Source organism: Fukomys damarensis, unplaced genomic scaffold, assembly GCF_012274545.1.
Source record: "Fukomys damarensis isolate Sample0158 unplaced genomic scaffold, DMR_v1.0_HiC HiC_scaffold_3, whole genome shotgun sequence".
Taxonomy (NCBI): domain Eukaryota; kingdom Metazoa; phylum Chordata; class Mammalia; order Rodentia; family Bathyergidae; genus Fukomys; species Fukomys damarensis.
The window spans coordinates 19,207,543-19,231,691 of NW_022900915.1; the positions used below are offsets into that span (position 1 = coordinate 19,207,543).

Genomic DNA, 24,149 nt, shown 5'->3' on the forward strand with positions numbered 1-24,149 from the left:
TATATGCCTAGGTGTAGATTTTTTTTGATTGTAGCTAGTTGGGGTCCTATATGCCTCAGTTATCTGAATGTCAAATTCTTCCCCTCTGTTTGGGAAGTTTTCTGTCATTAATTCTGCAAACAGCTTTTTAAAGTCATTTTTATTTTCTCCTGCTACTTCATGTATTCCTATCAGTCTTATGTTATTCTTCTTTGCATCATCTAGGAGTTGTTGGATTGATTTCTCATGATCCCTTACTGTTTTTAAGAGATCTCTCTTTTCATGGTCACTGACTGCAATCTTATCTTCTATATCTGAGAGTCTATCTTCGCATTCTTTTATTCTGTTGTGTACACTTTCTATGGAGTGTTTAATCTCCTGGATATCTGTTTGAATCTGTTTTGTGGATTCCATTTCTTTCCTATGTTGGGCGTTTATTTTTTCTATTTCTTTCTTATGCTGGGCCTTCATGGCTTCTATCGTGGTCCTGAGCTCATCTATTTTTTGGTCAGTTTCTGCTCTAGAGTCTCAAATCACGACTTCCATTTTGCTCACTATCTCTATGGTTATCTGGGAAATTAGTTCTGTTTTGAATTTTTCTAGAGCCTGATCGATCTGTTTTGTTACTTCCTGTGCTTTGAGTTCAGGGTGTCCTGGTGGTTCACTATCGGCCTTTTCACCCTCATTTGCCCTACTGTTTGCCATTGGTGGACTGGAAGTCTGTCCTTGTGTCTTGTTTAAGTGTTTTCTCATTTTTATTTTTGTTGTCAGATTGTCCTTGGTTTAATCTCTGGGTTATCACCCAAATCTACCTGATATAGTTGTGCCCTAGCTTCTGTGTCTCTAACGACCCACAGACATTCTCATCTTCATAACATCAGAGAAACATCTCATCAAATCATCTGTAATGCTTTATCCCAACTGATAAAATCAGCAACACATTAAGATCAAGCACAACTTAGACAATGACCACCTGTGGTAGTCACTAGTCTATCACCCTTAAATCATTTGAATTAAATTGAAATCAAGAAGCAGTCCAGAACATGTGTGCAGTGAACAAAATTTCAATATAGTGTATTTACCATTTAATGGCTCAGACAGAGCGAGGATGCAAGACCCCTGGTCTCAGTTAGCTGATGGCTGAACCCCATGACGCTGACTGACCTCGGGCTGCAAGGCCCAGATTGAGTCTTCTGAATGGTTGAACTCCACAGCGTTCTATTACAGTTTTCCCATGCCCTTTCTTTAAAGATGTTCAAAGTTGGGAACTCAGAAAAATACCCTTGATGACCCCCTCTGCCTCTGCAGAGTGGGTCCAAAGACTGACACAGGAGGTCTGAGAGTGCGGGGGGGGGAGAGACTTATAGGGGTTCAGGGGTGCCCGTGCGGCTACCTTCCTGGCGCTTGCTTGAGCGATGGCGGCTGGATCAGGAGCAGGTGCGGCTCTTCCCGCGGTGGCTCGGGGCCCAGCCTACCTCACGGCGCTTGAGCGATGGCCTCTTTATGCTATTTAGATTGCTACAAATACTTCTCAGTTTAGAATAGTTACTTGGCACTACCCAGAGCATGGGGAAGGAACACCAAAGAAATTTCATCTCGCTTCTTTTATTCCCAGCCTTCAAGACATTGCTTCTTTGAAATGCCTAGAATATCTACAGCATGGATCTATGTACATATTCCAGCTTAGCCTTTTTTGTGGCCCATCACTTCCATAACTCTCTTGATCGTTTTCAACAGTTTTTCTCCACAGTCATTCCATCGTACCTGCCTGGAAACACTACAATTGTAGATGAATTCAATTGTCTGTCTTTATTTTTATTTTTAAAAAGTACCCAGGCATGTACTGCTGGGCAATATTTGAGAAATCTGAGCACATAAGAAATCACTCAGCTTGCCAGGATGCTATCTCTATATATTTATGGTCACTGCACACCGCACGCTCAGTGCTGCGCTAATGTTTGTTTTCTACACTTGATCTTAGCCAAAAGTCCCAGAAGTGATTAATGTTTGTTTTCTTTCTTTCCTCTGGGTAGCTATTTTAGACATGCCTCATTTTGTAGAAAACTGAGGATCTTGTCTTTCCCTTAGCACATGCAATTTTACTTTCTATTTAATAGAAAAATAGAGGCCAGTAGATAAAATTCCCTCCATTTCTTGCTACAAGATCAGTAAATTACCTGCCCACATAGCCATCTCTACCTTCTACTGTTAATCACATGGCCCTGTTTTCTCTCTAAGGTCTATCCTTTTACATGCGCTCTGCACCCATTTTTTCCCCATTTCTTTTTATTTTTATGTATCTTCAACATTTTTCTGTACTGACTCCTTCCCAGCAACATTCAAGTGTGCTCATCTCTTTTACTTAAAAAGTCAAAACAATCTCCAGATTTTCTCTCAAACTTGTAGTTTATTTCCATCAGCTAGTGGCTTTTTCTCTCTTGGGAAGTCCACGCCTACACATTTTTAGAGTTAACTAAGACAGCGATCTTTGACTTCTAACTTTCCATTTAAGCCACCATAGTCCAATTATGATATAGTGGTGAAAAGTCAATGATATGCTCTTGCCAGAGTTATTATTGGTATTATTTTTTGGTACCAAGGATAGAATGCAGGACCTTGCCCTTGTGAGGCGGGCGGGGGCACCACTGAGCTAAATTCCCGGCACTCTTGCAAGGATTACAATGAACTTCTTTGTGAAAATCAGTGAAGCTTTTTTAGTCCTTATGACAACAGTGGATACTGTTAACTGTTTTTTCTTTTTTGGGTTCTTTTTTGAAGCAGGGTCTCCCTTTGTAGTTCAGGCTACCCTATGTAGCCAAGGTTAGCCTTGAACTCTGTGGAGATCCTCCAGCTAAAGTGCTGGGATTACAGGCGTGAGCCACCACGCCCGGTTCTGTTTCTTCTTTTTGGAAGGAGATTCTACTTCCTTGAGATTTTAGTCTAGATTTTCATCTTTTCATGGAATACTCACTAGGGATGCAAAAATCTTCCACACCTTCCATTACCACATTTTCCACCTTTTTCCTCAATTCCAAACCTAAATATCTAATAGTTTACCTGGCATTCCTAACTTTGATGTCTAACAATAACTTTACACTTAAAATTTTAAAATCTGTACATAATTTTTCTTCACTAACCACCTCTTCTTCACCCAGCGCTATCCTTCTAACTGCCAACAACAGAAACCTGGTCTTGACTTTTCCTTCTTTTTTAGCCCTTATACCCACCCCCTAAGTGCTCAATAGACTCTATTTCCTAAATTTCTAAATTACTCAGATATCTGCTGATTAAATGACTCTTCAATTTAAAGTGAGGAAACTCTCAGACCATATTATCTTTCACTGAGACTACTGACAGTACCTACTTTGCTCAATCATCTTTTAGGTGCCAGATTACATTAATTTGCAATTTTCTCCATGAGAAACCTCACCCAAACCTAGGTTCGGTTTTAGGTTTCTAATATGTGTTTCTATAGCAGTATGCACTGGCCCTCTTATAGCACTTAACACAGTTTTGGAAACTGTTCATCTGTCTTCTGATTTATAAGCTTCTTGCAGAAAAAGCACATATACCTAGCTCATCAGCACATCCTAGAGTGGAGAAGTTTCGATATAGCGAAAATGCTTAGTAAACAGATGGTGAACATTGGTGAATGAATTTTATACTATCTTCTAAGTGAAAAGGGGTGAAAAACAGACAGGGGAGTAAAGAGGTGGATAAGATAAATGGCCGGAGGAGAGCCCTTCAATTCTTACTAGAATCAGCCTCTCTGTTTTGTTTTCCTCTTATTTGTCTTTAAGTATCCACTGCCATGATAGGCACTGAAATGTGACTTGAGGATGACTAGCGTGGCTATTCCTGATAGCTACACAGAACAACTTGGGATATACAGACATGCCTTGATTCCTCCTTTTATGATCGAGTATTACTCCGTGAGTAGGTCATTGAATGAACTGGATGCTAAGTAAGAAAATGTATAGAGTATGTACATTATGATATTCAGAACAAAGAAATGATAAAAGGAAACACCAAATTAAGTAGGTTGTTAAATGAGGAATAGCTGTATTAGATATCACATTATCAAAATAGTTCAATGAAAATGATTTTTCTTAAGAACACTTGCTGTCCAATAATCTGTAAAATAAAATATAGCATCACTCCACATCAATCAGTTTTATTATCACCCGAGGAACTGTGCAAAGCAAATAACCCTTAAAAGTGAGCCCCAAAAGAGTGCATTGATAAATTTTTCTGGCCCCTTGGCACAGCTGTTCTACCTGTATCATACGTGATACAGTCTCATAAGACTGTGCTCAAACTCACTCCCTTCTGCATTGAAACATGAGAACTATGTATATTTTGGATAGAGGAAAAAACCTCATGAGGTTGCCTGTTTTGCTTCAATATCCAAAAAACATCAGGTAGCTTATTTTTTCCCCAGTATTATACATTATAGAAATAACACATAGTTTGAAGACATCTTTCAAGAATGCTATGTTTATTTGTACAACATGCTTAGTGAATGTGTCTAAAATATAAGCTACAAGCACTCCTTGCTTAATGACCAAGTGCCACCTCTGTGATGAGAGTGTGAAAGAATTAGTCATTAAACGAGGCACTGCATATAGTATGTACACTACAACATTCAAAACAAAGAAATAGTCAAAGGAAACTTCAACTTGATGGCTTTCCTTTCATTTAGATGACTCTTACATGCAGTTCTATATGTATAACGGAACATAAAACTATACTACTATACAGTAAATCAGCAAAAATTACAATACTTTATAGCCAAGGTGTACTGTACCAAAAAAAAACAATGTATAGAACTGTATGAGAAAATAAAAGATAGGTCATAGGTCCAAGTGGTGGGCCTTAAGTCTGAACAGCTTATACAGAAAAATTTATCAGTGCACTCTTTATTGGGCTCCCTTCTAAGGATTATAAGCTTCATAGTTCTAAGTCCAAGGTCTTTCAAATAGATAGGTCATTAAATGAGGACTATCTGTAGTCAGTTTTAAATGTACCTGCTAGATTAGAGCCCCTCTCCTATATTCTTACTTGCTCACTTTTAGATGGCTCAAGTGATCCTCCTACCTCAGCCTCCCCTTGGCTGAGACTATCGGTGTGTGCCACTACAACTGGCTTCTGATTACTCACTTTAGCAAGTAACTTAAAAGTGTTTCACTACAAAGACAGTAACAACCTTAAACCCACTGTCAAACATGGCACATATGGGGAAAGAGGCAAACATTTTGATTTTTTGGTACAAACTACATCGAGAAGTAATCAAATAGTAGGTGAGAAGTTTCTGTTTATGGAAATATTCCAGCTAATTCTTTGACTCCTAGTCATTATTAATGGCTGTTAATATTACAAAAAGAGAGAGGCAGACATTACGTACTTCCCAATGGAAGAACATCATATCACCTATGAAAGTAGTGCCCGGCCCCAAAAAACCCACCCCTAAAATTTCTAGATATAACTACCAATTTACAGGAAATACAGAGGATAAAAGAACATGTTAAATTGTTTCATGGGGATGTTATCAGCGAAATCTAGAGTATGGAAAGTTTAGTAAGTAAAGCTCCTTTTTCAAAAAGAGACAAAGAGGTAAACCACAGTTTAGAAGAGATTTTAGAGACATACTGACAAATTTCAGTTCATGAACCTCATCTGGGTCCTGAGTCAAACTATGAAAAAGACATTTATGAAACAACTGCAAATCTGAATACTGATTGAATATTTGACACTATCAAGAAATTTCTGTTACTTTGGGGATGTGATAATGATACTAATTATGTATTTTGAAAGTGTTTTTATCTTTTGGAAATACAAAGTGAAAATGTTTATGGAACAAATAATCATCTTGGGACCATCCTCAAAAATAAAATAGGAGGTTAAAGTGAATGTGGTACATGTGTATCACTTTTATTGTTCTGTCTGCCTTTGTATATGGTCTGAAATTTTCCAAAGTAAAAACGTTTTTAAAACTAGCAGCAGCAGAATAAATTTTAAAATCTCATATTTTTCCCATTTTTGTTTAAATTTTATCACAGCCTACTAGGTCTGGGTGTAAAGTTCAAATAGAAAAGTGAGAATTCTAATAAGCCAATTACCCACATAGTTACACACCAAGCAAGCAGAGATCTGGCTTGTATAATTTACTTCTAGCTTTTCTCTCCACTGAGCTTCCTGATTAATCATAGGTCAGGAAATCCTATTTCTGGCAAGGATGTCAGTTCTTTCTTCCAACTACCAATTATTTACTGTCACCTACTATTTATCAGGACAGTGGAAATGAACATGAACAAAACTAGACAGAATTCTTACCATTCTGGAGCTTGCAGTCTAATGGTAGAAATAGATTATTAATCAAATAACTACACAAATAAATGTAAAACCTCAAATGTGAAGGAACATGCTATATAGCCTGTAAGAGTGAGATTTCTATTCAAGCTTGTCTGAGACAGTGATACTTTAGATCAGACACACATGAATTGGGCTTGACTGGGAAAAACCAGAAGAGGTGCACAGGCGTTAAGAGGAAGTCAGTAAACATGACATACTCAAAGAAGACAACTGTGGCCGAAGTGACAGTGGGACGTGCCCTAAAGCTGACAAGACAGACATAAATGGATTCTATAAATCATAACAAAAGATTACCATTACACTAAAAACCAAAGCATTTTACAAAGGGTGGTTTATACTTTGTAACAATCATTCTCCTTAAATAGACATGGGTAGAAAACCAGGGGTGGGGGTGAAATGAACTTCCACATGGTGGTAGAGATAAATGCACCAGGACAGGTGCTTTGGTGGTGCATGCTACTGCACTTCCCAGAAACTCAGATTGATTCTCATTTTCAATGAATGTCAGTGGTTATTTTCTCTGGAGTCAATAATAAAACAAAAGAAATAAATAAATCTCATGTGTACAGATCCTATTTAGATAGGTTTAAGGAATCTTCTTTCTTGAAATGGGGTCTCTCTGTGTTGCCCAGGCTAATCTTAAACTCAAGGGTTGAAGTGAGCCTGCTATCTCTGCCTCTTGAATAGCTAATACCAGGGAGTTAAAGGAATCTTGGTTTAACAAATCACAGACCCATTGGTAGAAATTACCAATATACATTAGCACTAGAGAGAAGCCATAGTGTTGTTTTAAAAGTGACTGAAAGCAACTAGATATATATGGCAGAATTATTGTCATGCAAACCACTGATATGATGGGTAAGTCAATGATGGTGTGAGCCATACCTACCTCTCGATTTACTATTTGTAGTAGAGCCTCTCTTCTACTAAAATCCTTCACTAAAATAAATAATATGATGTTCCCTAATAGGACTGTGCAGTGAGACAATCTAAATGATCAGCAAAGAAAATCGAGACAGTATTTTCTTCTATTTTTCCAAAAGGCAAGTGGTTTTATAGTTGTTATAAAAACTTCACACATTCATTTAAAAACAATTTGAACACACAAAGTATAAACAGAAAGTAATAACTGCAAAAATCCTAACAGCAAAATTATTGGTAACATTTTGAGTCATTTATCTTTGTGTACACCTGTACATAAATGTATAATGAGAATTCATACATGCATTTTCAAAGTACAAGATTTATAATTATTTTTCTAAGCTAAAAATATTAACATCCAATTAGCATCTTGGTCAGGCACTACACTGGTTGCCTGGAGTACAATGGTGAACAAAAGCAATATAGTGTAGCTCAAAGGATTTTAAAAGGAAGGCAGACAACAATAAATCGGAACAAGTGCTACAAGAGCAGACATGAGGTAGCTGAGAGTATTTTATCTATTCCAAAGAGACAGGCACAAGGAAAGGGGGAAGCAAGAGTAAAATACTGTGAACTGAAGTGGACTGAAGCAGAAGAAATTTCTAGGCAAAGGGAATGTCATGTGGAAGGCCTGGACAGACTCAAGGAGCTGAAGAACTGAATTGGAGGGCATCATGAGAAATTGGGACAGTGTAAAGCACTGGTAGAAGAGTAAGCAATATAAAGAATCTGGATTCTATTCCATGAGTATTGATTGAGTAGTCACTGAAAGATTTAAAAAGTGATACAATCAGATTTCTATTTTAGAAGGATTATTTTGATTATAAGATGTTGGTACACTAAAAAAGGAAAGGCTGAAACAAAAGTTAGATATTTGATAAACAGCTATAAATTGATTAATTAATAATTAATTAATTTTTACAGTCCTGGGAATTCAACCCAGGACCTTAGCACTGAGCTACATGCCCAGGCCCTGTTAGTTTTGTTTCTTTGGTACTTGGGATTGAACTCAGGCCCTTGCACTTGTGAGGCATATGCGGCAGAGCCATTGAGCCAAATCCCTGGTCCCCCTTTTCGTTTTTTAAAAAAATTTGAGAGAGGGTCTCTACATTTGCCCAGACTGGGCTTGAGCTTATGATCTTCTCCCTCAGTCTCCCAAGAATGCTGTGATTACAGTGAGTCCTTGACTTATGAACATTCAAATTGTGATCTTTCACACCATCAGCTGTGTAAGACACACCATCAGCTTGTGATCAAATCAGACTAATAATTCTCCTGGAATGGAATGTGTTCATAAGATGGGGACTTATTACATGGCAAGCATAACATGCCTGGCCAGTTTCTCATTTTTAACATTTGCATGGAATACTATGTAGGGTTCCATGAGGCCAGGGAACAGATCTAAATACTAAAACAGAAACACAATCTACCAGAAGATAAAATGGTACAACTCTGAAAGACACAAGCATAAGCAGGAACTTTCTAAACAGAGCCCTAAAAGCACAAGGAATACTGTCAACAGATGGGATCATGTCAAATTAAAAAGCTTCTGTACAGCAAAAGATACAGCCAACAGAAGGAAGATACACCTACAGAATGGGGAAAACTTTTTGCCAGCTATGCCATGGACAGAGGACTAATAAGAATACATGAAGATCTAAAAAAAATTAGACACCCCAAATAAAATGAATAGACATGTCTCAGGAGAAGTACAAATGGCCAATAATCACATGAAAAAAATGCTCATCATTGCTGGCTGCATATTAAAAGTACACTGAGGCTAGGTATAGTAGTGAATGCTTGTAATCTTAGCACCAGGGAGGCTGAGGCAAGAAGATGGCTGTGAGTCCAGGCCAGGCTGGACTATATAGTGAGACTGTCTCAGAAGCAAAACAAACAAACCTACAATGATATACATCTTACCCCAGAAAAAAATGGCTAACAACCCCTCCAAGAAAAACAAAAACAAAAACAAAGAAGAAATATAATAAATGCTGGCGAGGATGTGGAGTAAAAGTAACACTAATACATTGTTGGTGGGAATATAAACTAGAACCACTACAAAAATCATTGTGGAAATTCCTCAAAAACTAAAACTTGAAATTCTATTTGACCCAGTTATCCCCCTCAGAGGTATCTTCCCAAACAGTTAAAATCATCATATTACAGAATACACACATACTTATGTTCATAGCAGCATGATTTATAATAGCTAGATGTTGGAAACAGTGTATAAGTCCATCAATAAATGAATGGATAAGGAAACTGATATGTCTACATAATGGAGTACTATGCGGCAATAAAGAAAAACGGGAGACATTTGTAGGTAAATTATTATCATCTTTTTTTTTGGTACCAGGGATCAAACTTGGCACCTTCCACTTGTGAGGCAGATTTATAGGTAAATAAATGTAAATTGAGAACATGCTAAGTGAAATGTCAGACACATAAGCTCAAACATTGCATAGTTTTTCTTATATGAGAAACATTATCTAAATGAATGAATGTCTGTCTGTCTGTCTATCTATCTCCCTGACTCATGAACATTTGAGTTGTGAACTTTCACAGGTGTGCTTATGAGATTCACAGCTGTACTGTATAAGATTCACTTTGTCAGATTTGAGTGAATCTGACAACATTTTCCTGGAATGGAACTCATTTGTAAGTCTGGGACTTACTGCACACACAAATAAAGAGCAAAATAGAAGAAAGATAAATAGGAAGTAGGGAGAAGTTCAAATAATTTCCCAAATTAAAAATTCTACTGCTTTAAAAATATTTCAATATATGTGCTATATAGTAAGTTTGAGGCTAGCGTGACCTATAATGAGACCCTGTCTTAAAAAAAAAGTGCTATTTTGCTTCATTTATACTGCTAGTTTATCTTTGTTGAAAAGAAAGTTTTGTGGTATTATCTGTTTCTTTTTGGATTATATCTTGTACTCTGAGTAACTACTTTGAAGATTAACAATACACACTGTAATAACTACTGTTATTTTATTACTTATGAAAATTTTTCATAAAATTAAAAAAATATAGTATTTTTATGCTGATGACAGGAAAGTTAAGGCCAAATTAGTGAAATTCTATTTTTAAAAATAATCACTCACTTAAAACATAAAACTTCATTGTAGGAGATGTGGGGAACATAGGACACCCCAACGAAAAGTTCTGTCATATTAAGTTGTATTTTAAAAGAACTCTTAATAAAAAAAAAAGGTAGCAATTTCTAACAATGGCTAAAAATAGATGCTAAAAATAATGTGCTATATTGTTTTTAAATGAACATTAGAATTATTTTTTAACAAGATTTAAATTTCTAGATATATGTAATCTTGAAATATAATAGAAAATAAGAACTATAACAAAGTCCTTATGATAATTTTTTAAAAAACAAAAATGTACAGAATAACTTAGAGAAATAGCATACCTATTCAGTGCCAGGAATAACTAAGTCACATCACTGCCCAGAACCACTACAAGCCATTATTGTAGGGACAATCTGCTGGGCTGTCTCCGATCAAAGGAGAGAGAGCAACATGGCCGAGACAGGGAACACTTCCTATAGGAGATGGGTGGGACTGAGTGATGTAGTTAGCCAAACTGTGTTTTTAAAAACTTACACTAATTGTTTTAGATTAACCCAGACATACAATCTAGAGCTCTAAAAATAAATTTACAGAATTTGACAGCATTACAGCTAATCCATAATAGAGGGGGAAAAAAGCATTTTGGTACTGAATGTTTCTGGATATACTCATCCTAAGGAAATAGTTAAGATTTAAAGATCATTTTTAGAACCATTCTCTTCCATACTCCTTTTTGAGTATTTAAAGCACTGATTTAAAAATATAATAGAATTGATTTACCTGACTACCAGAAGTTGCCACGTTGACCTCTGCCACTCCTTGACCTTCATTCTGCCGCTCAGCCTCGTGTAAGCCAGTTTCGTGTTTGTTCTGAGATGACCTCTGCTAAGACAGAGTTAACGTCATTACAAAAATCATGTTCGCTTTCTTAGCCCTCAGCTTGTTTTCTTTTTTGTTTTAAAGCTCTGAATGCATCAATTATCCAGGCTGACAAAGGCATGGAAACCACACGTTACACTTCATAACCTCCAGCGTGTCTAGCAGTCGACTCCCTCAGTAAGAGGAAAGTGAAGTGTGTCCCTTGAGCATTAGAGCTGCACAAGACAAAGGATTTTCTGAGACTCACAGAAACACCATCCTCCACCAGCTGTGCTCGCATCACTATTAGGAATAAAACCCAATGAGACCAAGTAACTGTCTTTTCGCAAAATCACACAATTCTGGCATTTAATGGAGCTGCAAACACAATTAAACTATGGTTTAAGCTTACAAATACCTTCTGTGTAGGCATATTTATACATAGAATACGTACACATTTTCTGTTAGTAAAAGTCACGTGAAACCAAATGACAAGCTCTTAGATTCTAATAATGAACAAAACTAAAAACCATTCTAATGCAACCACCATCTGCTATAAGAAATGAAAGATTATATCTAGTAAAAGCAGTCATTAAAGCAGTCACTCCATAAAAGCTTCATTGTAGAGCCAAAAAATAAAACAAATTTCTATTATCTTATACAGAAGCCCTTATGTGCTTGCTCTAGAAAAATGATAGTCTAAAATAAACTTTACACTTCAAAATTTGACATAATAGTAGGTAATTACACAAAATGGCTTCTGTCTGGAGTTTCTTTAACCATCAAGCTTTCCTGAACCTTTTAAAATATGACTTAAAAACTAATTTACGTGCAACATTTCTATCAATGTTGTAGTTACATGAAAACAAAAGTGGGGTAGCACCCAATAATTCAAAAACAGAAGAAAAAAACAGCATCACCTGAAATTCATACTGTGAAAATCAAAGAAAATCAATGAGTGGAAATATATAAACTCAACAGAGACAAAATGAAACAAAGACTACTACAAGATGTGACACTAACACAAGAGATGTCAAAATATTTAAAGAAAGAATAATTACTGACTATTTGCCTTGGTCAGTTACTTGTTGTAGGTGTTGGGCGGGGCTACAGTGCTAGCAAAACCAGACATTGTTCTATGTTTTCTAAGCTTATAGTCTATTAAAAAATGTAAAAAGTGTACAGTCCATTTATACTATCAAATAATGAGAAAACAGCAAAAGTTAAAACAGACAAGTGCTATAAAAGAGGAGTATAAGGCACTATAAGAATAAGTAACAGGGATTTGACATGGACTGGGGTTTGGGAAAGAGCTGTGTTAGGATGTGCCATTTAAATAGAGAACTCAAGAATAGTTAACCAGAACAAGGTGGAGGAACAGAGAAAGAGCACTCTGAGAGGGGAGAAAATGTGGCATGTTGCAGTAAATGAAAGAATTACAAGCCACAGTTGGTGGTGCACACCTGCCATCTCAGCACTGTTGGAGACTGAGGCAAGGGGACTGCAAACTCAAGCCCAGCTTAGGCAACTTTATAAGAACCTGTCTCAAAAGTTGAAATGGGATGGGATGTAGCTCAGTCAAAGGCTTTGCACTGGGGGGTGGTGAATTATGATGTGGTTGGAGCAGTAAGGGGGGAAAGTAAGATGGTGTAAAAAAACAAAAAACAAACACACAAAGAACACTTACTGATTTTGTTGAATTTGAGTGCGACCAGAAGGTACTCTTGCTTTTTTTAAATTAAAATGAGGCCACCACATTATTGCCCCACATAATTAATACTAATATATCAGTAGCATGTAAATTGACATGTCAAATTTTAAATGGTATAAATCAGGCAGGAAACATAGAGGAAAGCAGTTAGAAGGCTAAGGTATTAACCCATCTAAATGAGAGATGATGATATTTTGGGAAAGGTAAACAGGAATACAGGAGTACAAAAACTAGAGTCCAGTAGTCTGGGAGGCTAAGGCAGGAGGATAACAAGTTTGAGCCCAGGTTGGGCAACTCAGAACAAGATCCTGTTTCAAAAAAAAAAAAAAAAAAAAAATTAAAGGGCTGAAGATATATCTTAGTGAGAAGGCCCTGGGTTCAATTCCCAGGATCACCACCATTACCAAAAGAAAAAAGAAAAAAAAGAAAGCCTCAGAGGTAGATCTGATAGGGTCTGGTGCTACACTGGCTAAGAGGAGTGACAAGAAATTTGTTGTCAAACAATTCAACAATGAAGGTACTCTTCACAGAGACCGGTAAGACTGAAGAAGGATGAAAGTTTTAGAAGGGTGGTTGATAAAGAGGGCTTAGGAGTATATTAGGTAATTAACTATAATTTGGATATGTTGTATTTTCTGACACACTGATGCAGAGGTATTGAGTAGAAACATAAATTTAGAAATCTGGAACTTAGGGCTAGAAAAACAAATTTGAGACCCAATAGCATAGATAACTGAAACTCTAAGCATAAATTGGACTGTCTTAGGCAAAGAGGATAGAGAGAAAAAAGAAGCCTTAAGGAATGCCTACAATGAATGTCCAGGTAAAAGACAGGCCTATAAAAATCAAAGAGGTGGGGAGAAACCAAAAAGTGACTTAAGTAATCCTCATACTAACCCTCTGAAGTACTGTTATTGTCTCCATTTTGCAGTTAAGAAACAGAGGCATGAAGAATATTAATAACAGGTTTCCAGTTATGCATCTCGTAAATGGTACAGCCAGAACTGGAATTACAACTCAGTCTGACTCCAGAACCCAATCTACTGTTTAATTCTTCCTCCTTCTTTCCTTAATTGCTTCCCTTTCTTTTTCCATTATCTCAAGGCTATTGGCCCACATATATTCTTGGATCAATGTATAAAATTTCTACTAATATTAGAGACAAAAGAGACAGTTGTTGGTTCCTATGGAAGAAAAATTCGAGTTTCTTCATTGCCATATTTGCTGTAAAACTTCTACAAGGTTTTCTACTCTAGGAGAGATAGGACTGGGCAAAATTTTTTAAAAACAATTTTGTTGAGGTATTTATGTATCATTAAAATTATACATTCTAAGTGCAAATTAAGTAATTTTCAGTAAAATGACCAAGCATCATCATAATCCAGTTTTAGAACACTTTCATCATTTTAGTAAGATCCTTCCTGCCCACTTACAGTTAGTTAGTCCTTATTTCCCGTCACAGTTCTAGGCAGCCATTGATCAATTTTCTGTCTTTATAGATTTGTGTTTTCTTAACATCTCATAAAAATGACTTTATGTTTCTGGTTTATTTTACTTAGCAGGCTTTTAAGGTTCATCCACATTATACTATGTGCCAAAAATTTATTGCTTTTTATTGCAGAACAGTGTCCCATTGTAAGAATATATCATATTTTGTCTACAGACATTTGCACTGTTTTCAATTTTGGGGCACAATGAATAAGCCTGCTATGCACATCCAAGTTAAAGTCATTGTGTGGACCTATTTTCTTGTCATTTCTCTTAGATACCTGAATGTGACTGCTGGGTCACCATGGTAATTCTTTAATATTCTGAGGAACCGCCAAATCTGTTTTGCAAGTGGTTGCACATTTTTATGTCCCTCAATACAAAAAACACAAACAAGTCCCCAACCTGAAATAAACTTGTATTAGTGCTGAAAATGAAGAGTACATGTCCAGATTCCATCAGGAGAGAGCATGCAATCTCTGTGCATCTCCAAACCCTTTCCCTTCCCTGGAGATTGTCCCAGGTGTCTCATTTGGCTTTTCCTGATCTGTCCTCTTATACTACAATTATAATCCTAAGTGTAGAGCTTTCAATGAGTTCTGGTCATTCTACTGAATTAAAATTTCAGGTGGTTGTGGAACGCCCTACATTTGTAATCTTCAAGACAGAAGTGTGGGTGAATTGGGGACAACCAAAACTAATCATTAGCATCTGAGTTGGGGGCAGCCTTTAGAACGCTGCCTTTGATCTGCAGGGTCTGTGCTAACTCTGGTTAGGTTGTACTGCAGTATACCCACTTGGAATTTATAGTCAGCTAGCAGAAGAGTGGATCGCTTGGAAACACTTGAAACTTGTGGGGTTCTAGCTAGATATGGGGCACACACCTGTAATCCAAGCTAACTGGGAGGCTGAGGGAGAAGGATTGCAAATTTGCCTTGGCAACTTAGTTAGACCTTATCTCAAAATGAAAAATAATAAGGGCTAGGGTAGAGAGTTCAATAGTAGAATGCTCCTTGATTTGATTTCCAATATCACAAAAATAAAAATACTTGTGGGGGCTAATACTAAATCCAGGTGGGTTAAGATCAAAATTGAAATGAATTGGCAGACATAATGATGTCAAAGATCTGGTGTCAAAATATAGTACATGGAAATAATTTTCTTTCAAAAGTTTAAAGAAATTGCTACCCTAGTTTCCATCTTCCAGTATTGACTTTTTAAAGTCTAAACTTATTTATATTCTTCTTCCTTTGTGTGAAAATTTGTTTCACCTTTCTTCTCCAGGTATTTTCCTTTTATCCTCAGTGATATGAATTTCATCATAATGCGCCTTATTGTGGGATTATTTTCACCTGTGGTAACAAATATTAGAAAGACCTTTTTATTTAGAAAACTATGCATCTTGGTTCTAGGAAACTTTAATTTGTTTTATATGATGGACTCTACCTCTATAGTTAAAAATTTTTTTTTTCTGTAGCTCCTTTCATTTGGATATAAAATATTCCTAGGATGATTCTGATTTTATTTTTTCTCTTGTCTTTTTGTTCTATTTTCTGAGAAATTTATCTTTCAACCTTTTTATATTGAGCTTTTCTGTTTCTATTATAATTTTTTTTTGGTACTAGGGATCGAACTCGGGTCCTTGTGTTTGCGAGGCAGGTGCCAGAACCACTGAGCTAAATCCCTAGCCCCTGTATGTTTCTTTTGAGACAAGGTCTTGCTGTGTAGTTCAGATCAGCCTCCAACTCACTATGTAGCCCAGGCTGGCCTCAAACTCTGGCAATCCCCCTGCCTCTGACTTCTGAGTGTTGGGATTATAGGTGTGTGTCATCATGCCTGGCACTCTTTTTTTTTTTTGTTATTGTTTGGCACTCTCTTTTTAGGTTAGACATATTTCTTAGAGAAATTCCTTTCAGAAACTGGCTTAGTGATGACAAGCCTGGATGCCAGTGGGAGTTCCAGCATTTAGTAAAATTTCTATCTACTTCAGTTTGATATATGGTGTCACCAACTTAAATTAGGCTTACCACTAACTAAAGACCCTCATTCTTTCGAAGGAAAAAAATTGCTCATTTTTCCTAAGGATTGGAAAGCAGCATTCACCCAGCTATGTAGAAGTTCTAGAGGTTTCATCTGCTTCTTAAAACAGATTTTTCAACCACAGTGTTTTTAGGTCCTCCCCACTTTACATCCAGCTACTAGCATAGCTTATACTGGAACCTTTTGGGATGCCATAATATACACTGGGGTGCTTCAGGATTTTTTTTAATTGTTGATTTAGGGATCAATTCTCTACAACATGCGATAATAGTTACATTTTGTATACCTGCCTTCCAGCTCCCCAAATTTTATTACTGTTACCTTTGTGTCTTTTTCATTTTATTTTTTTAATTATCATTTTAATGGGGTTTGTGGAGTAAGAAAAGGTAAATGTTTATGATCAATTTTTACTATGGATTATATAGAAGGAAAAAGCTGGATTGTGACAGCTAAATTCATTATTTGACTATATGTGAACTGGAAGCTGATGTGAAGTATTTATATTGATGGCTCCACAAATTTTAAGTGCATATTATAAAAAATCAAAATAGCCAAGGATTTTGATAATATAATTCCATGAAAAAATTATAAAGTGCCTTGAATCTCTAGAAGAATATCCATATTTCAATGATGCCATGTTACTTATCTTCTTTCCTAAAAGTAACTACATATATATTTGTATACACACACACACACACACACACACACACACACACACACACACACACACACACACATTTCCTAAGTAACTCTATATATATATGTATACACACACACACACACACACACACACACACACACACACACACACACACACCCGTATTTTTTTAGACAGGGTCTCTATGTAGTTCAGGCTAACCTTGAGCTCACTATGTAGCTGAGACTGGCCTCAAACTTGCAGTGATCCCCCGGCCTCAGCCTCCTGAGTGCTGGGATTACAGGCGTGCGCTCATCTACCTATATTCATACACAAACAAAAAGGCAGTGTACTAACCTCTGCTTCTGTTGCTTGGGACTGTAAAAGTTGTCGTATACGAAGTATGTCCTTTTCTATTTGCTGAATTCTGGCTATTCTTCGCTAAAATAAGATAGGAGACCAAATTAGGTAAATTTTATTAAAAACATTAGTGTTTTTAATGAACACTAATAATTAAAATAAAATACATTATTCATACATAATAATCCTATGATATCACTTAATAGCTCAGATTTATACCAAGCCACTCTCCTGTAAGAAATACACACACACACACACACACACACACACACACACACACACACACGAATGACAAATTGCAGTTAATTCAATTTTTAATATATTGAACTTTATGTAATAGGTCTCTAGATATGCTCAGTAAAACTGCACAAATACAAGTCATATATCAAATTTCATGGTACATATATTATGGAAATCAGTATTTAAAAGTTATTCTCAGGGCTAAGGGTGTAATTTAGTGGTACAGTCCAGGTTTAGGATGTGAAAGGCCTTAGGTTCCATTCTCAACAATGCTTCCAAAAGTTATTCTCAAATATATTTCAAGAAAGTGAAAATTACACCTGAATTTAATCTTTTATATAAATCTAAGTATTAAGATACAGGAAAAGAATATCTGATTTGTTACCATATCAGGGTTTAAACAGTAGAATACCTAAAGTTACTTCTGTTATGAGTAAGTATTTTTCAGACTTTTTAAATATCTACTTTAGCTAAACATTACTTTTATTTCCAATGAAAGATCATGAAGATGGCACAGCTTTTGCTTTCCCACTATAGGAAGACCATCAAATGGCCACTAAGCAGTAAATGCAGACTGATAATGTGGAGTTGAAACAATGTGGGAAAAGTGTTTTTAAAATGTTAAATGTTTTTTGTAATAATTTTATATTTGAAATCCTAATGTTGAAGTATCAAAAACTATATTATAAACATAATTGTTTCAATAAGGAATAGTAATATTAGAAGTTGGTTTTCAAACTTTTTCTGGTTACCTGTTCCACCAATAAAAGATATCTGAGCATAAATTTGGTTACAACAATAAAAAGGACATAAAGACCTAAATGAACGGAGATATAAAATTAATAACAATACTTAATATTTACTGCACGTTTTCTATGTGCCAGGTTCTAAGTGCTTTTACATGTATTAATTCATTTAATCCTTATATTTTATAATTTATCATTATCTGTATTCTATTAATAAGAAAACAGAGGCAGAGTTTGCCCAGATCATAATGCTGGTCAGGTCTGGGATCTGAAGCATGAGGTCTTGCTCCAAGTTCATCTTTTCAACTGAGCAGGCTCGATAATGCAAAGGTATGACTTCTTAACAACTATAAAAACTGAATGGTATCCTAACAAAAAGCACATAAAACTTTTAAAAAAATTAAACAAGCTGATATAATTAAATTTTCAATGAAAGAATAATGCAGCAGAATACAAGATTATTAAAAAAATAAGGACTCATTCTACCAGGTGCTAAGATTTATAAAACTTAACAGCAAAGAAAGCAAATGTGGGATTAGTGTGGCTACAGAGAAACTACAATTGATCAAGGCAACAGAGCGTAGAAATAGTCACATAAATAAACTTGGCACACAACAGAGATAGCATTTCTAATCATCAGGGAAGTAGTTCAGTATCCAATAAATTATATGGAGAAATTTAGTTGACAAAAGAAATATTTTGCATGTCTGTAATGTATGTGGATACATACATAACACACACATGAAGTCAGATGTGTGGATATACATGTGTGTATGTAGGTATGCATGTGAGTGTACTTATACATAATTACATCCCTACCTCCATAATATATATAATAGCAAATTCAAGATGAATTAAAGACCTAATTATAAAAATACAACTTGATAATTGTTAGAAATAGATTACCTTGAGTACTTCAGAATATGGAAAGACTATTAATAGGTCACAGGAAACACAACTCTGACAATTTAGCCTTAAAAAAAGCTAATTTTTCTTATAATAAAGTTTAGAGAACAGATCTGCAGTTGTGATATAGGTTTAGTATTAAGATATTAAAGCATCTCTCAAATTCAGAAGAATAAGACACTAAGCACAACAGAAAACAGGCAAAGGATCTGACTGAACAAGTAATTTAACAGAAAGAAACTCAAAGTCTAATAAATATATTATTCCACTTCACTAATATTCAAGGAAATGGCAGAATGTTTCATACCCACTAATTTTTAATTATAAAGTCTGACTCATGAGTGCTGGAGAAGACACATAAAAATGAAAATTCTTGCTTAGTTCTAGCAGAAACATAGGCAATAAGATCATCATGACAGCACTTTGGTAAAAACTAGTTCAAATCATTCCTACCAGCAACTATCAGCACTTACCCTTCTAAGGTCTATTCCCTAGAGGAGAGGTCAGCAGACCCGGGCCTGCTACCCAGGCATTTGTTCATATAAATTACATTTTATTAAAATACAACCATGATTATATATTCATACATGGCCTAGGGTTACTTTCTTAATATAAAGTAGAGCTGAGGAGCTGCAACAGAGACAGTATGCTTTATAAAGCCTAAGCTATTTCTATGTAGCTTTTTAGGAGAAAGCTTGCTGTCTCCTGAGCTAGAGAAATTTTTGTATATGTTTATTTACGAGACATCAGGAAGTATGTTTATCAGAGTTTGTTAACTGAAAAATTAGAAATAATCTAAATGTCCATGAACTAGGGAATGGATAAACTACTGTATTACCAAATATAACTTCAAAACAAAATTATGGCAGCACTGAAGTCTCAATAACCTTCACCTCACCAATCTTCATCCTCAAGCTCTAATAACAACTTGATGTGCACTTTCCAAACTATGTTTACATGTCTATGGAAGAATAAATACCACCATTCTAGAGGACTAAATAATGTTTTTTTAAAAAAATTTTGATACCGGGGATCGAACTCAGGTCCTTGTGCTTGTGAGGCAGGCAGCAGAACCACTGAGCTAAATCCGCAGTCCTGGAGGACTAAATAATGTGAACAACAAAAATAACCAACTAAATCATTCACAGAGGTAGCTGGGCTGATAATCTCATACAGGCATAGGTAAGACTGGATTTTGTTTTACGTTTGCTCAAATTATTTACCAGTAATTTGTACAAGTTTTCCTGGTCATTTGCATCTTTTTAAAATGAACTGATGATCACAATTTCTGCCCATTTAAAGAAACAGGACTGCCTTTTTCTTATTAATTTGTAGAAATTCCTATATTTTAAGGATGTTAGCCTTTCCCCTTTTATGTGTTATATTTTCTCTATACTCTCCACTATATTGCTTTTGAATTTTCATTCTCATTTAAAGTATCAAATGTTCCTATTTTCTTTTATTACTTTTACATTAATTTTCTACTTTCAGATATTTATCTGTAATCATTCTTATTCTTATTTAAGTAGAAACTCAGCCCCCCCCCCTTTTTTTTGGTACCAGGGATGGAGCTCAGGACCTCCTGATTGCTAGGTAGGCACTGTGCTACTGAGCTACATTTCCAGCCCAAAGTAATGTTCTTTTATTTTTATTATTCTGGTACTAGGGATAAAACTCAGGACCCTGTACTTGCAGGGCAGGTGGGGCACCACTGAGCTAAATCCTCAGCTAATTATTTAAGGTGTGAGGTAAAGGTTTTCTTTAATTTTTCATCTTCCAAATAAATCGCCAGTTGTATCTACATCATTTATGGAGTAATTTATTTTCCCTAAAAATTTATAAAGTAACTTTTATCATATAAAGATGCCAAATATTGTATCTTTTTTCTAGTCTCTTTACCATTCCATTTATTTGTATCTATTTCTGTTACACTGATTATTCCAACATGTTTAAAATAAATTTTGAACAAATGTTAAGATAAATCCCCCTTCATTATGCTTCCTTTCCTAAGTAGTTTTGGAAATTCTTTTTTTTTTTTTCCTTGCAGAACCAGGAATCAATCTCAGGACCTTGCTCTTGCAAGGTAGGCGCAGTGCCAATGAACTAAATCCCTGGCTCTGGAAATTCTTATAACCTTTAGAATCATCTTCCAACATTACAAAAAACTTACTAAGATTATATTTGGAACTGAATGTATTTATATATTTATTATTAAGAATGAATAATTTATATATTAATTTAAGAGGGAGAGGCATTAATTTCTTTTTAACATTTTCAAGCATTTATTATATGCCATACTATTGCTACTTCACGTGAACTGTCCCATGCAGTTGCCACAGTGATGCTGAGAACAGTATTTCCGTTTCACAGATGGAGGTAATGAAGCTGAGCTAGCTTGTTGAAGGCCATGGTTAACAAGAGGTGAGAATCCAGACACTGTTGCTGTGTCCTCGGGCTGACAGCAGGGTTGTTGGGTCAGATGTGGAGGAAACAGTTCGCAAAGCTTCCTGCATATACTCACTCTCTACCCTCTGCACTTGTCTACCTGGATGCACCATTTTCTGCCCAAACAGCAGTTGTCCTTCCTACCTTTCAGTGTTCACACAGTAAGTCCCTCTAAAGAGTTGCCTGTCAGCTGTGCCTCCCAGATTCCAAGTGCACCTGGCCATGTGGAGCAGAAATCAATCCCTATGCCAGTCATGCTGAGCTTTTTCCTTGTAGGTCTGACTGCACAGACCGGCTATGGTGTCTGCTTCTGAGCCTAGTTAGGGTGCATTCAGAGACTGAGCCCTGGGAGAGCAGCAGCACCCCCTGGAGCCTTGTGCTGTGGCTGGGAACATGGCAGTGCAGCTCCTGTGATCTCTCTCTCTCTGTTCCCTGTAGGATGGCTGCTCTGCAAGGTCAACAACTGGGCCTCCTCCCAGTGCTCAGCCTGGCAGGAGGGTTAGCTTTGAGCCTGACACTATGGCATCATCACCTTCTGGGAGAGGCATATTTAGAAGGCTAAGTAAAGTCTTCTCTACAAGCTTCTCCATATTTTTTTAAGTTTCTTCATATTCAAGGTACTATTTTATACCACTAATTTTATATTTTTCTTCATGTGAGTCTCTTCTGTGGATTTTAAAGTTTGCTGTTTTTGTAAACAGGCCCTCATATTTCCACTTCCTTTTTTGAACAAAGTCTTGCTAAATTGCTTAGGCTGACCTAGAACTTACAATTTTCCCACCTCTGACTCTTGTGCAGCAGGGATTACAGATATGTGGTCTGGTTCTCATTTTTATTTTACCTGGGGGTTGTTATTAGAAAGAGCTACTGATTTTTCTATATATCTTAACTCTACCACCTTATGAAATTCTTATTAAATACTTTTTGGTCCAGTTTTTAGGATTTTCTAGGCAAACAATTCTATCATTTATAAGTAACAATTATTTATTTTCTTCCTTTGAGGTGGCAAACACTTTGTATTTATACCACTTTACTTTTCTACTTCCATCTATAGTGGAACCACTAAATAAAGTTAAACAACAGTGGGCCAGGAATTTAGTTCAATGGTTCTGCTACCTACCTTGAAAGTACAAGGTCCTGAGTTCAATCCCTGATACAAAAATAAAACAAAACAAAAAAACCCCAAAAACGTTAAACAACAGTAATGACATATTAACGACTGAAATTGTGATATGATATATTTGGTTTTAAAATTAACACAAAGAAAGTACAACGAGGCAGGAGGAGTGTGAGGCATGCACAGGTCACAGGCCTGGGATCCAGCCCAGGTAGGATGCTATCCTTGAGGTCCCACCTTAGCATGAAGTTGTGATGCCCCCACAGCCCTCCCAGCCACCAGTGACCTGTGAGGATGGGAGCTGCCTGAAGCCTCTGGCACAGCCCCACCCCCATTCAGGCCTCCAAGCCATCAGCAACCAAAGCCCACCCTCTTCATGGCTGGGCCTGTCTGGATCCACAATGAAGAGGCACAGGGGATCTTAAACGTCATTGTCCTGAGCTCCAGAAGATAGGGTAGAAGTAAAGAACAGTAAGAGGACCTTACTACTGTAAGTCCCCATCCAAAAGGGTAAAGTTACTTTATTGAACAGTTTATTCACTGTAAACATATTTTGAGCTAGTCCTCGATTTTTATTTTACACAGTTAAAGTTGATAGATTAGTAACTACTACAAATTGTCATTTTCTAAGCTGTGCTTGATTCTATTCTTGTTGCTGATTGTATCACTTGGGCTAGTGTTGTGATTGATCTAATCAGTTATCCTTCCTGGCATAACGAAAATGAGATAGCCCGAAAATCATTAGAGACTCAAAAACCTAAAGACCAGCTATATATGAAAGATACCTCTGAGAAGTAATCACTCCATTCCATAAGGGTTCTAAATACAAGCATCAAAGATACTTAAAATAACAATACTTACAGCAACCAATATCAAAGTATTAACCCAGGAATTAAATCAAGGATTGTAACAACAATAGAAATGAAAAGACATTTAAGCAAGACAGTCTTTCAGCTTACCAAAGGCAAATTCTGGGGGAAGTGAGGTGGAAAAGGCTGATAACCACCTGGACACCCTGAACTGATAGCACAGGAAGTAACAAAATGGATCAATCAGGCTTTAGAAAAATTCAAAACAGAAATAATTTGCCAGATAACTACAGAGATGATGAGTAGAATAAAAGACATGATTAGAGGGGCCAGGGATTTAGCTCAGCAGTTTGGTGGCCTGCCTTGCCAAGTGCAAGGATCCGAGTTCAATCCCTGGTACCAAAAAAAAAAAAAAAAAAAAAAAAAAAAAA

The 24,149-nt window shown here is 36.3% G+C and overlaps 1 protein-coding gene across 8 annotated transcripts in view; it reads right to left on the reverse strand.

Annotated features, from left to right (window-relative positions):
- Apc (APC regulator of WNT signaling pathway) overlaps window positions 1–24,149 on the reverse strand; it is a 123,207-nt gene that overhangs the window by 27,720 nt on the left and 71,338 nt on the right. For 6 of the 8 annotated variants that reach the window (XM_019205096.2, XM_033767363.1, XM_010607894.3 and 3 more), the window contains 2 exons: window positions 17,453–17,536; window positions 11,142–11,243 (listed from right to left, as the gene is read on the reverse strand). In XM_019205096.2, coding sequence (XP_019060641.1) covers window positions 11,142–11,243; window positions 17,453–17,536 — 186 coding nt within the window. The remainder of the gene's footprint in view (window positions 1–11,141; window positions 11,244–17,452; window positions 17,537–24,149) is intronic. The other 2 variants (XM_033767365.1, XM_010607891.3) reach the window with 1 other exon arrangement.